The sequence below is a fragment of the Drosophila elegans genome, unplaced genomic scaffold, assembly GCF_018152505.1.
Source record: "Drosophila elegans isolate 14027-0461.03 unplaced genomic scaffold, ASM1815250v1 contig_476, whole genome shotgun sequence".
In the NCBI taxonomy this organism is placed as follows: Eukaryota; Metazoa; Arthropoda; class Insecta; order Diptera; family Drosophilidae; genus Drosophila; species Drosophila elegans.
The window spans coordinates 12,378,558-12,395,032 of record NW_024545863.1 but is presented as its reverse complement, the minus strand read 5'-3'; the positions used below and the strand labels follow the sequence as shown (position 1 = coordinate 12,395,032).

General features: G+C 44.2%; 4 protein-coding genes across 5 annotated transcripts; 2 read left to right on the top strand and 2 right to left on the bottom strand.

Moving 5' to 3' along the window:
• The first annotated feature begins 211 nt into the window (after window positions 1-211).
• On the top strand, window positions 212-4,423 carry LOC108148267 (A-kinase anchor protein 17A). Of its 2 annotated transcripts, none has more exons than XM_017275220.2 (8): window positions 212-832; window positions 902-1,362; window positions 1,430-1,687; window positions 2,076-2,283; window positions 2,748-3,385; window positions 3,446-3,505; window positions 3,574-3,633; window positions 3,894-4,423. In XM_017275220.2, exons 1-8 carry the CDS (start codon window positions 632-634, stop codon window positions 4,351-4,353), a joined length of 2,346 nt encoding a protein of 781 aa, XP_017130709.1. In that variant the 5' UTR covers window positions 212-631; the 3' UTR covers window positions 4,354-4,423. The 2 variants fall into 2 exon arrangements, with proteins under 2 accessions (XP_017130709.1, XP_017130708.1); XM_017275219.2 differs by having other exon boundaries at window positions 3,556-3,633.
• Window positions 4,424-4,840: 417 nt separating this feature from the next.
• LOC108148266 (pre-mRNA 3' end processing protein WDR33) lies at window positions 4,841-10,741 on the bottom strand. Its single transcript, XM_017275218.2, has 9 exons — window positions 10,557-10,741; window positions 10,137-10,473; window positions 8,939-9,208; window positions 8,727-8,878; window positions 7,538-7,635; window positions 7,341-7,467; window positions 6,453-6,686; window positions 6,179-6,390; window positions 4,841-6,105 (listed from the first exon to the last, which is right to left on the bottom strand). Exons 2-9 carry the CDS (start codon window positions 10,419-10,421, stop codon window positions 5,012-5,014), a joined length of 2,472 nt encoding a protein of 823 aa, XP_017130707.1. The 5' UTR covers window positions 10,422-10,473; window positions 10,557-10,741; the 3' UTR covers window positions 4,841-5,011.
• A 365-nt stretch (window positions 10,742-11,106) lies between these two features.
• Window positions 11,107-14,998, top strand: LOC108148348 (gametogenetin-binding protein 2-like). The gene is made up of 4 exons (XM_017275363.2): window positions 11,107-11,478; window positions 12,260-12,826; window positions 13,224-14,366; window positions 14,661-14,998. Exons 1-4 carry the CDS (start codon window positions 11,383-11,385, stop codon window positions 14,877-14,879), a joined length of 2,025 nt encoding a protein of 674 aa, XP_017130852.1. The 5' UTR covers window positions 11,107-11,382; the 3' UTR covers window positions 14,880-14,998.
• On the bottom strand, window positions 14,901-16,378 carry LOC108148349 (mediator of RNA polymerase II transcription subunit 27). The gene is made up of 3 exons (XM_017275364.2): window positions 16,139-16,378; window positions 15,813-16,079; window positions 14,901-15,474 (listed from the first exon to the last, which is right to left on the bottom strand). The coding sequence occupies exons 1-3, from the start codon at window positions 16,306-16,308 to the stop codon at window positions 15,030-15,032; spliced, it is 882 nt and encodes a 293-aa protein (XP_017130853.1). The 5' UTR covers window positions 16,309-16,378; the 3' UTR covers window positions 14,901-15,029.
• Window positions 16,379-16,475: the final 97 nt, after the last annotated feature.

The window sequence follows — 16,475 nt, the reverse complement described above, 5'->3', positions numbered from 1 at the left end:
CTAAATTTTTCATATGAAGTTCTTTACAGGTGCAATCGGTTAAAGTAATGGTTCCAGTGGAATACTGCAATATAAAAAGCAAATACATTTCTTAAACCACTAATAAGGTGTTATTATTATTATTTATATGTATATTTTAGGTCTATAGTGTTTATCATTCAAAATAAAAAATATCAGTTTCTAACTGGTGAAAAATGTTATCGAACGTCTGCCATCTCTAGCGAAAAGTGCAAATAAAATAATCCGAAAATTTTTTCTTTTTAGCAAATAGTGCAGCAAACACACACAAAAAGTCACAAATTTATTATACTTATGTAGCAATTTACGGGATCGTAGGTTAAGGTGGCCCAAAATCCCAAACAAGCAGATACGGACGCCCAAAAAACAGATTTTTCCCCTGCTTCAGACACACTCGCCAACAAACACACTCATGAAACACATTAACAAGGGGCACGGGCGGCATTTTTCTTTAGCATTTTCCTGGGCGTTTTTCTTGAGATTACACCTTAGTTTCTAGGTATAGGTTTAGTTTGTTTACTGGTAAAAGAAACACAAATATTACTTTCTGTATTTTGCCTCATTACATTGTACTGTGTCGAATCCAAAAATCGAAAAACCACACCTTTTCCAAATGACCAACATCCAGAGCATAGAAAATGTGGCCGACTGCACGCCTCTTTACCTGCCGCACAGCTTGTATCTCAAGCCGCTGGCCAAAATGCAAATCTCCGTGTCGCTTCCGTCGATCAAGTCCGGCAAATCCGTATCCAACCTGGAGATAATGGACAAACTGAGTGCCGAGCTCAAACCGGACAAGTTTCTGCTGCTCAGAGTAAGTGTTCGATACCGAGCGTATTAAATATTTGGCAACAATCCACTTATAACCAGTACTTGCCATCAGGTCTCCAAGAGCACAGTAAACACCATCCGATTGGAAGCCGAGCTGGATGAGCGCAAACGTCTCCGCCCGGCCATCCAACGACTGGACGGGATCTCTCTGCGCCTCTCCGGCTTCAGTGAATCGTTCCGAGTGCGATGCACCGAGCAAAAGGATGAATTTCCAACGCGACACGACTGGGATTCCTACTTCCGGGATGCTCGAAACATGGACGAAATGAAGGCGGGCGAACGACCGGACACAATTCACCTGAGCCACCTGCCAATGCGCTGGTTTTGTCCGCGGCACTCGGAGCACGAAGAGCATGTGAAGCCCAGCGAGAGTATATTCAAGCGCATCTTCGAGAAGTACGGACGCGTCAAGATGGTGGACATCCCCATCTGTGATCCGTACCGAAAAAGCATGCAGGCGGACATCAACGGCATGCGAACGTTCAGTTTCGAGCAGGATGTTCTCTTCGAAGCGTATGTTTTAAACATTCAATTAACTACCATATACCTGTTTGAATTGTTTTTGACATTGCTTTTGCAGATATGTCCAGTTCGAGGAGTACTCCAGCTTTGTGCGTGCCATGGACGAGTTCAGGGGCACCAAGTTGGTCCGCAAGTTCGTGGATAAAACCCAGGCCATTAACATTTGTGTCACTTTCGACAAGCATAAGCACCTCAGCGACTCACACATTCAGCGCCGAGAACGCATGAGGAAGAAGTGCATCGCGAAAGCCCAAGCCGAGGATGAGGAGCGGGAAAAGCTGAAAAAGCAACAGGAAGAACAACTGGAACGCGAAAGGTTTGATCATTGTTTTGGGCCGGTAACCGAAAACAGTAATCACATAGCAATTGGGATTTATTTTTAAAAGAGTTATTCAAAATTTCTAAACTAGAACTAAAGTGAAATTTTGTATAAACGATTTCAGTTCCTTTTTTTAATTTTGTACCTTACCTTTTGGTTTGTGCTATGTATCGCGTTTACCTTTGCCTGCTATATTACTGTTTTCATATTTGGTCATTTCATATTTATATCTTTATGCTTCTCACCTGGCGGCCGCTGGGCGAGGCGAGCCTTTAGCCAATCGTTCTCTGTATCTTCTAGACGAACAGTTAACAAATATTTATTATGCATAACAAATATATCAAAAGCAAAACAAAAACCCGCAAAATTGCAACAAAAATTACAGGCAAAAACAAGAAGAGTTGAAAATTGCGGAAGCGGAAAAGCAGCGTGAACGCGAAGAAAAGCGGAAAGAAAAGCATCTAAAAAAGATTCAGGAGCGCGGCCAGTTGGAGATCTCGCAAAAAATACGCATCGAGGAGCGCAAGCTGATGATAGCACAACGCAAGCTGGAGAGCATTCGCACCTTAGAAAAGCTATTCGAGCGGATACAGGTAAACACAATAAATATTTATTATAATAAATGTAACTTTAGTAGGTAAATGTCTTAAACATTTTCTTTATATAAGGCACACATACAGTTCTTGAGGACTAATTATCGCTATAAGTATGTCAGCTCTTTTTAAAACCACAATGAAAAGCTAATTAAAATAATTCTTTATTGAAATTTAAAATGTTTTAATTAATTTGTTGAACATGGTAACATGGAAATATATTTAAGTGTATTTTGTATATACCTGAACAAATTGAACTTGCCAACATTTGTTAGACATGGATTGGGGTACCTAAAATGCATCGTACAGGCTTAAACCGTTTTTAAAATTAGTAGTGATAAACTAAAATTAGTCTTGAATACTTTTCCAAGCTCAAACCCATTTTTTTTTTTTGCAATTTAGTTGTTAAAACTTACAACAAGTACCTGTAGCGAAAATTTATAATTTTATAATCTCTATTACAGCTGAAGCAAAAGGACAAAAACCGACGGGCTAAACAAGATGAAGTCAAAGATATCCAACGTGGGAGACTTGTGGAAAAGTACAAGGCTGCTACAGAAAAGCTTGTTTGTGATCAGCGAAAAATCGTCCAGGAAATCAAAAGCAATACTCCACTAATGGGACTCCTGAAGAGCAAATCCAAAACCAGTGCTGCGCCAATGGACGCAAGCAGTGATGACGATGGGTCGGCAAGTAAAAGACACAAGATGGGCAATGGCACTGTGGACACCAAGGCGGCGATCTCCGGCGACGTCAATCCAACATTGAACCCGTTAAAAGCGGTGGCCGCAATGGCCGCTGGCGCTGTGCCAGGTGCCGGTCCCTACAGTGCCGAGGCGGCTAGCGAATGGATGCAGTCCCTCTCCATGTTCGGATACGGCCTGCCAGGTGTGTTTCCCGGAGCACTGTATCGTCCGCCCGCTCCGTTTCCCGTCTCCAGCAATTATCGCGGCTTTGCTCCGCGTCCCCGCGGCCGAGGAAGGGGTCGTGGCATGGGGATAAGAGGCAGTCGTTCCGGGTATGACTCCTATTACAACTCAAAGCACGATCGCTACGGGGACGAGGGCGATAATGGCTACTACCACAGGTCATCGCGAGGAAGGTAAGAATCGAGTCATAAGGGTATTGGCATTTTAATAAATTTATATTTTTCTATATTCAGAAACCGCTCGCGCTCTTCATCTTCGTATTCAAGGAGTCGAAGTCGTTCACGGGGACGTCGGTAAGTGAGGCATTGATTTCAACTAGAATGTTATATAAAAAAATGTTTAGGATTGTTTGTCGTTCTAGGCGCTCAAAGTCACGCAGTCGCTCCCACTATCGAAAGTCATCTTACTCATCAAGATCAAGGTAAATAATGATATATATTTTTATAAGAAAAAAGGAACAGCTGTTTTTATTGCTAAATAGGAAAAGTTATTATATAATAATATTCCCATCGTAAAAGATCATATAATCGCGACTTTTTCAAAACAAGCTGCAAATTAGTTCTTTCTCAAATTTACATCACGAGTCTATCTGATAGCTGTTTCCTATTTAAAATAAAGTAAAGATGTAGGATTGGCTGCAAATAAACACACACATAATTGCGAACTTTAAACTTGTTGCAGGCGAAGTCACAGCAGATCTTCGCGCAGCCGCAGTAAGACGCCATCCCAGCGCAAGAACCGGAAGCTGGCATCCACGCGCCGATCCCGATCCACCAGCTATTCACGGTCGCGTTCCCGCTCCCATTCTCGCAGACGCTCCAGTTCGCGCCGCGATCACCGGACCCGCAATCGCAGCAGTCGTAGTTACAGCAAAAGTCGCAGCCACACACCAAAGGACGTGAAACTGGAGACGGACAAGCTGGTGGCCTCTGCCGAGAAAATACAGCGCACCATCGAACAGCACACCAAGAACCGGATGCGCGAGGAGGAGCGAGAAATCAGGGAGAACTTCAGACAGCCGCGCACCAACAGCCACAATAGCAACCACATGGACACCACCCAACCGACACAGGAGACCGACGAAAGACGACGAAGCAGCAGCAGCAAGCGCGGCAGTCGCCGCAATTCACTGGCTGCCTGAAATATATATACTAGTTTAGCTGTTAGTAAGAGTTTTGAAAATAAAGATATCAAAGTTGTAAAAACATAAATCCAGTTCAGTTTTCCCAAACCAAATGAGTTTAAGCTAACTCGATCGTGAAATTACCATAGTTTTTAATCTAGTAAAAAGTTAAAACCACATTTTTATAGTAACTGCCCTATCATGGTCTCAAGCCACCACAAGTAGTTGATGTAATGTTTTTTGATGGATTTTACTTCTCGATATTAATGTTCTTGTAATACAAACTATATAACTCTGATATTTATCGCTTCATTTCCTTTGCTTTAGGTTGGCCGGTAACGAAAATTCTTAAAGTTGTCTTCGGACAATCGAAAATCAGTCTGCAATATGAACCAGGCATGGTCATAAAAAGTATTTCCACAGATAATTCAGGTTCTTAAAACCATTTCAAATAATAGTTAACACTTCCAACCTTTCCCAATAAGTAAATCACACAATATATGTATACTATGTTACAATCTGATTTTCTTTTCGTTAAAACAATATAAATCGATTTTAGCATTAAAAAGCAAGGGTTGCAAAAGAGATTGAGTCAACGACATAGAAATGGCTTAAACTGAAGAATGTGTAAATTGGGTGTGTGTGTGTGTGTGTGTGTGTGTTGGTGGGATGGCGGTTAGTAGCGCCTGTTGTTGTTGCGTCCGCGATTTCTGCCACCGCCTCCTCCGCCGCCACCACCTCCTCCTCCGTTACCACCAGAGCCGGAATTATTGTTGCCACGCCGACGACGCTGGCCACCACCTCCTCCTCCGTTATTCCCGCTCTTTTGGAAGTCTCGTTCCCGATCGTTGAAGCCATCTGCGCCATTGTTGCCAAAGCCATTGGGCGCATTGCCGCCGGAATTGCCATTGTTTGACCAGGGGGCATTGGAAGCCCAGGGATTGGGTCTGCCCCCCGATTGGTCCCTTTCGCGTTCACGGCCGCGATCCCGATCGCCCTGCCTCTCCCTGTCGCGGTCACCGTCTCGTTCCCGTTCCCGTTCGCGCTCCCTCTCCCGCTGCTCTAGTGGCGGTTCGTCCACAAACTCTGTGCTGGGCTGCTGGGCTTTCGCCGTGACCAGCGATTGCACGAATGGCTTCTTGAGCTGCAACAGTTCCCGGACGCAGACCAGCTGAGCGTTGTGCTGGCGCGGCTCGAAGCGGGACTTCTTGGTGGGCGGTGAAACCACCTCGCCACGTGCCTCCACCGTGGGTGAAACGGATCGCGAGCGCTCCCGCACTGGAACCACATCATTGAGCTCTTCCAGCTTACCGGCATCGATGTACTTGTTGAGGAACTCGGTGCCCTGGCGAATGGCAGCCATCAGTCTGGAGTCCGGATGGACGCGAATGAATCGATTGTACACCAGCACCCCAACAATTGTCTGGGGATCGAGGCCATTGAGCATGCCGCTAGCCAGGATGCCCTCCATGGTATTCTCGCTGATCTGCTGGTGGTTCAGTCCACTGGTCGAGTCCTTGGCCTCGCGGGCGGCCAGTTCGTCGTGGATGCTGAGCACACTGGGATCGTCCGCTCGCCGGGGACCAGCCCAGTTCACCTGGAAGTTTCGCGGTATGGGTTTGCTGTAGGGAACCTTCTTCTCTCGGTCGCGATCGTTCAGCGCTCTGCTCGGATCCAAATCCAGGCCAGGAATGAAGCCCTTGTCGGCCGTTAAGCTTTCGGTAAACTCAACCCGGTCCTCGGGACCCATTCCGGGTATGATAGCGTCATCTGTTTGCAAAGTTGGGCAGATAAATTAGTCGATCAGGACATTTAACGATATAAAATGAGCGACGTAACCTACCATATTCACACTCATCCAAAGCAGCCAAGCTGGCGGGCAATGTGTTCAGATTATATTTGTCTCTCATCAGATCTCCCGGACGGTTTCTCGTCCAGAACTTGATGGTGTGATCATTGGATCCGGAGCACAGAATGTGACCCAGCGGATGCCAGGCCAGCGTCCACACAATGCTGTCATGTGCCGTCTCCACACAGCCAATCTCCTTGTCGGTGCTGCACGAAAAGAAACCCATTGACTCACAAAACTTTTAATCATGGATTTTAAAAAAACCCACCCAACATTCCAGAACAAAATGGAGCCATCGGAGCCGCCAGAGCAAAATAGACCCTCGTGTATGGGATGCCACGACACTGAGCTGGCCTCCTTCTTGTGGCCACGGAAAACCTGCACCTCCTCCCGCAGGTTGCGAATGTCGAAGAGCTTGAGCAGGTGATCCCTGGAGGCGGTGACCAGCCAGTTGCCATTGTCATTCCATTTCAAGTCCATCACCGTGGATTTGTGAGCATGTCTGTTTAAAACAACATAGAAAATATTACTTATATTAAAATATTCGGGTTTGAAAGTAATATAAAGAAAACAATGGGACAAAACACATTATGTTGTATTAAACATGCATTATGAGTATGTTACTAAAGGTATGACAGTTTCTAAAAATCGATTTTTTAGTGATTTTTAAAATGAAGATTAGTTTGATCTTGAAATTAAATTTATCAATATTTCTGACATCATAACTCAACAAGCAGTGACAGACTTCAAATTAAAAATTAGTGTTGTTAAATGAACATACATATTTACTATATAATCACTTAGGGATTTTTTATTGTTTGAATATTGTCAGCTGGCTTACAAAAAACAAAAATTTGGGTACCCTGAAAAACAAATCTTATTATTAGAAGTACGGCCTTTTGGAAATTTTTGATTTCTTTCAAAAATTTTATTAGTACTTTAATAACCTTTTTGAATTTTTTTGTTATGTTTTTTTTTTTGCATCTCTGAAGACACCACTAAACTCCTTTAATTTCAATATTGTTGTAAAAAAAACCCTAAATTTCAAAACATTCTATCGTGTTAAATTCCCGAAAATGCATTTATTTATGTGTTACACTGTTACACTCATTAAAGGTAAAGATAGGAATTTATTTATTAAAATACGGATACTCACAGAGTGGCCAGAGCGATTCCGCTCTTGGGATCCCAGATTTTAATGGGCTGCTGGTTGTCCTTGCTCCCGCTGACGATCATTCCCTTTTGCGGATGCCAGTGCACACACTTGACGTCTGCTCCGTGTCCTAGTTAAAATAGGTTAGAAAGCCTCTGGTGGCTCTGTGTTTGGATGATCTTCTAGAATGTAGATCTCACCTCGTAGCACTCGCTCCTCCTGGCAGCGCATGAAGTCCCAAATCCTCAGAGTTCCGTCGTCGCTGCCGCTAACAAACTTGCTGTCCGTGGGACTGAAACTGCGTTTGGTGAATTGCATTGGAGAATGGTTAGAACATAACAAAAACACGAATTGAAAGATGATTATGAGTGTGGACGATGATAGAGAATGATACAGATATAATCGCCGGCTAATTCATATCACTTCTTTTAAAGTACTAGATGAAAATACTTAATATTGGTTATTCAGGGTCGTCCTTTAAGAAATCTTAAAGTACAATGTAAAACAATTAAAATTATAATAAATTTAATCGGAAATAGATACATTTTAGGCAACATTTTATTTTCCTTTGTCACAAATGTGTTGTTGAACCAAAAGAAAATGTTTAATTTATTAAATAATGATAAGTCCCTATTAAAAAAATCACAAAATAAGTAGAAAATATTAGTTTAAATATTTTTGTTGAGAAAAGTACATTTTATCAGCACAACTCTTTTTTAATTTTATTTATTTATTTGCGGTAAAATGAGGTGTTGCTGTTGCAGAATTAACTAATATCTCGCAAGACGGATTACCCAATCGCCAAGAATTATCGCCATGCTTGAGAAAGAAAACACTCGAACCCCCGAATTGTGGAACAATCAGTGCAACGCATTGCATTTATTTTATTGTTGATGTTGTGGCCGCGAAAATAAAATTGTGCAGTGGTTTCTTTTTGTTCTTAGTAATTTGCTTTTATTGTCAGCTTTTTGCGCAGCATTGCATTTATATCATTTCACTTTCAGTGTTTTTATTTCTTTTCATCTTTATTGATATATCACAGAAGAGTTCGAGGCTTACAACATATTTCAGACTTTTTGTTCTAATGGAGATGTTAAAAGTGGTTAAGTGGCCAATTGCAGGCTGGAAAATAGCGCGAAACTGATAACTGGTTGGCATGTTGCAGATTTGACGGCTTTATTGATATGTAATTGCAACAGCCCTGAAAGGAACCGATCCACTAAGCTGATCGCGAAACAAAAAAAATACCCCAAAACTGCCCAAGCGACCCAAACGAAAGAAACTATGGAAGGAGCAACGCGATTCTGGCTTTGGTTTTGACTTGGTTGGCTTGCGTCAGCGGCTACAAAATGGTAAATACAGTCGACAATTACAATTAAATGGCTATACCTTATTCCCCTAATCGCCTCCTTGTGCGCCTGGTACATCTTCACGTTGTTCATGTTGGACTGCCAGTACTTAACATAGCCGCCATGGTCGCCGGTCACCATCCAGCTGTCGTTGTGCGACCACACCATCGTTCGCACCGAAATGTCGTGGGCCTGTTTTAATGATACTACCGATTAGTTGTGATCCCACAGGATCTGCCGACGGTAACCCACCTGTAGAATGGTCTCGAAGTTGAAGGTCAGTCCGTTCCAGAGCGTGAATTCGCCAGAACTGGCCCCGGTGACCAAGCGCCTGCCCTCCGGCGTCCAGGCCAGCGTGAAAATGGGACAGCGCATTTTGTTCGTGGCAGTCTTCACAAATCTTGTCGTCACCGCATTTGACGGGTTGTCCAGGTAAGCGGAGGGCGGCAGCATATGGGGCACATAAATGCTGTCAGGCTGCAGGGCCAAGCGGTCCCGATGATCGCGCTGGAACAGGCGGTTCTGTTGGAAATCATCAAAATAATATTCTTGTTAATAAAAAAGGTGATGAAAATCAATAAATTATGATTCATTAATTAATTATTCTAAAGTTATGCATTTTCTGAAACCTCGAATTTTGCTGTAATGTTGTTTTACTTAATATCGTTTTGCACATAGAATAATAATCAGAGGTGACCCAGAAACGTCTGACAATTGTCAGAATAGGGTTCGTTTACATTAAGTTTAATAGATTTTTGTAATACTAATATTGTTTTTTTTGTTAAGTCGGTTTTAACACAAATATATGGCCCAATATTCAGCAGTTTAGTTTGGGTATTTAACTGACTTTTTATGGTACATATATGATGGAAGAACCCAAAATTTTCACTGTTGAATTTTCATTTCTTTGTTATTTAAAACTATCAAACTAACTTACAAAAAAATAAATAAAATTATATTCCCTATTTCATTTTATAATAAACAATGCATCCTGGGGGACTAGTATTTTAAAGAGTTGCAGACTTATTATAATAAATCATACATTTCAGTAATAAAACAACCTAGAAGTTCTTGCTGAAATTAAAAAATATCTAATCTGTATAGATCAAAGCCGAAAATGGCAAACCACTAAAAAAGCCTAAAAATGCTTTGTTATTTGGGTAATATAGATAATGAATTTCCTCCTGCTCGGCGATCATGAAATGATTATCATCAATAAACTTTTTGTTTACTCCTTGTACAGGTAGTTGTGTCTTTAAAGATTTCCCTTAAAAATCTAATAATAAAAAGTTAAAGATATCTAGACCTTCCTATGGAAGAAACTAGATGCTTGTGTAAGTATTTAGCTCAAACTGTGGTTAATAAGTCCCCAAGATCCAAGTTATTGTACGTTTCGCTGTAGATCTGCGGAGATTGATCTTCATAGCTAGAATGGAACCCAATGAATCACCTCCAGCGCCTTAATGATGGACGCGTTGTAGTCCACAGTCTTTCGCATCACACTCTTGCGCAGCCGCTTGCCGTCGAAGTCGTCCTGTGACATCCCGAATGGCCGCTGGAAGCCGCCGGGCATGAAGGGCTTGAACTGGTTGTAACCGTGCTTGTTGGAACCGTGATGTGGATGGTAGTGGCGGAAGTGCTGGCCGCCCATGTTTGGCGGCGGGAGCGATGTGAAGTTGGTGGCCAGCGCCGAGGGCGCGGTTAGGAGCTGCGGCGGCGGCTGCGACACGTCCATGGTGGCTGACTGCTTGGCTCCGCGTTTTTCGCGCTTGGCTGCAATGAATTTTCTTCGCCCGCACACAGACACACACAGTTGTAGGCGTAATGAGCGGGTTAGTTGGCCGTTTTTCACATTCAGGGCCCTACTTACTCGCTTTCCTAGAGCTCGGGCATGGGTGTAGTGGTGGTTGGCAAAATGCTAAGGCTAAGATGAAATAAAACCGATCTAGTCTGCAACTTGTCGCGTTGAAAATTATTTGTAACTTTTGCCGAACAACGCGAATTTTTGGAGTTCACGGCGAAACGCGGACACCAGCGTGTGCCAACTGCGATAAATGGCTTAGCATTCTATGTTATCGAAGTCGATTAAAACATTAGGGCGATTGTTGAAAATAACTGTGATTTTGGTTGTTTCTCAATGATTAATTGTGTTCAAATTTTGATTATAATAATCAAGAATCCTCAATAGTACAACAAATTTTTTTTTTGTATTACCAGTCTACTTAGGCAGGTAGCGCTGGCCTCTCATGTCGGCAAAAAATGTACAAAGTAGGAACAATCTAAATATATTAAATCTAGTTTGGCCGAATCATCGCTCTGATGTTCCGTGAGTCCCCTTAATATTTTTAGAGGAAAGCAGTGTGCACTATCGATAGTTGAGATATCGATAGTTCAGTGCCACCTTTGAATGTGCTGTCAACCCTACTCCGTTTTAATGGCGACCGGACCGACTTGCCCACTACGTGTTTGACATAGAAAATATATTTGTAGCTGATTTTAGAGCGTTCACCAAACACTCGAACTTTGTGGAGAGTGGAGATAGTCGTCAACACAGTTTGTTGATCCGTGCGCTGCTGGCATATTCCGTTGATCCCCGTTTCCCACGCCTGGACCTCTGGAGAAAAGTGTGTCTGTGTCGCAAAGTGCCTGAAATTTTGCCTTGCCTTGTCGCTGGCTCTCGTAGTCGAATATTCATAATGGCCAGACTCACAAAGGTTTACAACACGGACGACGACGACTCCGGTTACGTTGGACGCAGGAATTTGCCCCTGGTGGCTGGCGATAAGTTAATGGTGAGCATATATCCGCACCGATTTCCGCTATATGTACGGCCATCCAAAGAAAATGACTGCCAGCAGAACCCACACACACACACGCGATTAGTGTGCGTGTGTGCGTGCACTTGGTCCAAAAACTTTCATAACACGGCGGATTGTTATGTGTAAGTAGCGGATGGCATTGTGTGCGTTCGGTCTGCTGTGTAATTGTGCGTTTATTAATTGAACTTGAGCTGTGATTCTGCACCTGCCACCCACAACTCCCTTTCAGCCTCTCTCCGGCTGCAGCCGCCATGTTGCTGGAAAGTGCAACAACAATAACCTGTTTGTATGCACTCCCACTCCCCGTCGCCCTCTCTTAAGCTGATCTTTTCGATTCGATTCTCCGGTCCAAAACTCTCTAATCGCCTGCACACTTGCTCGCTGAGGTATCGATATCGATGGAAGCGCAATAACGCTAAGCTAGTGTTTTTGTTGGCCCAAAAATCAGCATTATGGGGTTTAGCAAAAATCTATTAATGGTTTTGAAATAACAATGGACGCATTAAATTCATTTAAATGCCTAGATCAAGGAAATCAAGTCATTTTTAAATTGTATAGTTTAAGCATAATAATCTATGAGGAATTCTTAATACGTACAAAGGATGTAAGTTAATAATTTTAACAACTACTGTTAAACCAATGTATAGTTTACAAATAGGCCCAAGGTATTGTCTACATAATGATGCTAATCGAGCCACGATTCTCTATACGCTTTCTAGTGTAAACCCACCCTAACTGTTTCCATTTTTTGCAGATGCTCATGGACCTGAACAGCAAAGGACTGGTGATCGACAGTCCGATGATCCGCGGACGCGACCTGGAGGAGTTCTCGCGCAAATTCAAACTTCTTACAGAGGCCGAGCGCCGGCAGTCGCTGGAGATCGATAGCGAAAGCTTCATGATGGTCCTCAACCAGTGTGTCCAATGCGTGGGTTGCCGGCGACGTGTGGAGCGGCTGTTCCACCAACTAACCGAGTCAGGACACCGAACGCTTGATCCACTGGAGCTGCGCCCCTCAGCCACACTGGGCATTGTCGAGGAGAAACTGAAGACCCCGCAGGCCCTGGGCACGCTGCTCTATCGGCATCACGAGGTGCTCAACAACCTGCTGGACAACAAACTGCGAAACAAGACGCGCTGTGTCCTCCACTCGTTAGACGCCTTCCGCGCCAAACCCTTTTCGGAGACGTGGCGCGAGGTGTGGTCCGCAATGAAGAGCAATTGCCGCAATGAGCTGACCATCATCGAGACCAAGGAACTGCACGACGTGCTCGAGAACTACCTGAAGAAGCACAAGTTCTGCTCCGGCTGCCGGACAAAGGTAAGACCCAAAATATTGAACTAGTTACGGACGGGAGACGGAATAGGAAACCAAAATGGATCATAGGCATAAAAATACCGGGAAATCTCTTTCACACAGGACATTTGGGTGACTAGTCCAAATAAAATGTTGCTATATTTATATTATAAGCCAACATATTCATTTTTAAAGTCTCGTAGTTTTAAAGTTTTTTCCCATCATTTTTGTTTTTCTCATTATAATTTTGTTTTTTGCTTTTTAAAGATATTGTATATATATATTTTTTAAATTTAAGCAGAAATGACTACTAATGAACGATTAAAATGGGTTAACTCACTGTAATTTGATTGTTGTACATTTAAATAATAAATATCATTATCATTTAATATATTGACAATTTTTTATTTTTTTGTTTCAGATCGAGCGCGCCTACAAAATACTCATTGGTGAGGTGTCGGCCAAGGAGAAGGGTTACGCGGCCCAGCTGTATGCCCATATCCGCAAGTGCGTGCCCGACCAGCACATCCACGTGAGCACCAACAAGATAGAGTTCCTGGACGCACTAATCAAGCGCGCCGAGCCGGAGGTTAACGGCAGCTACTCGAAGCTACGTGAGCGTCACGCCAAGACGTTGGAGATCGCTCAGGAAGAGGTGCTGACCTGCGTGGGCATGATTATGTATGAACGACTCCGACGCATCTACGTGAGTCTGCGGGAGGAGGAGCGCGCCTGCCAGGTGCTGGCCGCTGTGGGTGTCCACGCCCTCTGTCGCAGCTTCGACACGTTCGTGGAGCAGAAGCAGGGAATCAGCAACCTGGAGCTGCTCTACCAGGAGATCAGCCGAGCAGAGCGGGCCAAGCAGATCAAGCGGGAGCAGAAGAAGCTCAAGAAGAAGAAGAAGAAGGACGAGAAGAAGAACATGCTGCACCGACTATGCGAGAATACAGAGGCCAACGAGGAGTCTGACGATGAGGAGGAGCAGGAGTTGGAGAAGGCGGAGCTAGATCAGGAAGAGGAGGAGGAGACTCAGGAGCAGCATGTGGAACTAAGCGATCCAGGTGCGGATGATGGCATTGTCATAGAGGCACCACACCCGGAGCCGGAACCAGAGCCCACGTCCAAGCCAACGAAATCGAAACCGAAGAAACAAGCGAAGAAAAAGAAGCAGAAGCCAGCAGCTTCCCAGAAGGCTGACAACCGGAAGCAGGTGCAGCCTTTGGGTAGCATCCAACCTCTGGACGACGATCACGATCACCTGGACGTGGACAGCTGCATCTCGTCGAGCGTCGTCAAGGCGGTCGGCGGCGGCGATAAGTGCGTAGAGTGCATGGCCCCAATGCCCAACTGCCCGTGCGAGCAGGATGTGCGCGATTCCGGCTACGGCAGCGATCCCACATCACCCGCCGACTCGCCGGAGGGCTCGGAGGTGTCTTGCTCGGACGGACTGTGTAATCACGACGGCCACGACGAGGATTCAGACGGCTTAGCCGCCCGAAACAGCTACGTCTCTGACCTACTGTTCTACGGCCATCAGTCGCAGTTTTCATTGTTGCAGATGTGGGTGAGTTATGGTAAAGGGATCTTTGAGATAATGTGGGGATTTAAAACAATTAAAATGAGCCTTTAGCAAAGGATTTTCTTTCTATTAAAAGATAAATTTAATTTTAAAATACCTTCCAAGTCATTAATTTTTCAACTGTGCAGTATTGTGTTAGATTATCTTATACAACATTACGATCAAAATTGTTTATTTGTGTATAGCTTATGACTGTATAAGGGCTGATAATTTTCTAATAGTAATTATTATTATACGACATAGTTATGCTAACCACATTCTAACCAATTCACATTGCAGGACGACTTCGATGAATACGACGAAAAAGACGAGGAGAGCTATTACATTCCACAGGAGGTGGTTCTGGCCTTCAAGTGCCACCGGGAGCAGGTGCAGCAAAAGCGGGAGCAGCTTCGCGCCACGCTGCGCGCCAACTTCGAGCGACTGTGCCTGCAGCGCGGCGTGCAAACGCAGTGGCCGGAATCGAAGCGGGCAACGACTGCCCTGGTTGGCCATTAAAAACGCATTAAACCGTTGTAGTTATTCAGTCGAGCGCGGCGATTTCTCAAAATCCGCCCGCATGCATTCAAAGTACATATAATTTTTTGTTTTTTGAAATAAATGAAGTATACAAGTTACAACTAACAGTGTTATATTTTAATAAAATCTTCAGCAATTTCTGCACTCTTCGTGGAAAGGTTCGAGGGTTCGCAAGTCCCGCCAAGTTGGAGGCAGTCCATGAACCACGAATTTCCCGCACCGCTTGCAGGGCTCCAGGAACAGTTTGATGTGGCTGTTCAGCCAGGTCACATAGCTTTTCACCGCCAAATCGGGCAGCGTGGGCGAGAAGAAGTGCAGCATGGCGGAGTGGGCGTGCTCCTGCACCTTGCGAAACACCTCGTATCGCGACTCTGCCCAAAGGTCGTCGTGCTCCAGAGGCTCGTCGAATCCCTTTACGGTCACCCACTCTATGAGCACTCCTTTGAACACGATGGCCGCCTTCATTACATTGCTAATGGTCACGATGGCCACCGCGTTTGTGCCAAAGGGACGGAATATTCGGTACGAGGTGTGCGGTGGGGTGTTGATCTCACTCAGTAACTTGTCTATGTGGCTGGGGGACAAATAAAAATAAAGTTGGTAAGGATTTTTATAACAAGAAGAAAGATGAATTTCACGATCGTTCCGTTTGAGCTTAATAAATATAAAGCCGTAGTTCTAGAATAGTAATCCAAATCAAAGTACATTAAAATAAATTAAAAAACAAATTAAGTTATAACTTTTACGAATTTTGTTGCGGTTATTAACTATAATTTGGGCCGTGATGGACAAAGCATGGACGATTACCATATACATATATCCTTAAGAATTCGTGACTTGCCTTTTTATGCTTTAATCTTTAAACTATGTAAGTAAAAAGAATCATAACATTTAATAGTTCTTGACACTTACTCTGGGTCATTGTTGAAGGAGGAGAATGGCAGTCGCTGTCGCTTCTGGGAGCAGTAGTTGTAGGAGCGCCTTAGCGTGTTCTGGTTGAGATTGTTGAAAGCCAGGAAACTGTGGTCGTGCACCTTGTCGACCCACTTGTAGCTGTTCACCAATTGGGGGTATAGCGCCTGCCGGTCCTGGGAAGTCTCCTGGGCCAGGTATGCCGTATTACCCAGCGAATATGCCGTTGGCGGCACCTGCAGCCCATTTATTAGCTGCTCCACCTCACTGTCAATGGTTTATAGGGTAGTTGAAGTTCGTTTAAATACGATCTTTCGTTTGCTCACCGCATTTGCGAGTTAATGGCTCCGAATCTCTCCTGGAAATCGTGCACGAACTTATTCCGGCTATCCTCTCCGCCCTCGCCATCGGTTCCGTCGGCCAGGTGCTCGAAACACTGCCTCACATTGAATCGCAGGTTCTTCACGGCTGTCAGAGTCGAATTTAACTTGTCCATTGCTGCGATTGCAATCCGGTAAAGCGAATGTTTACGTTTTTCTTTCCCAAATGCTAATAGGGATGGGAGACGGGTTGTCGAATTCACGATTCGCGAATCACGATGGTTTTATTGCACGACAAATACTTTAAGTGCAGCCTCTTGAATTTTCATTTTTGTTTTCAAGA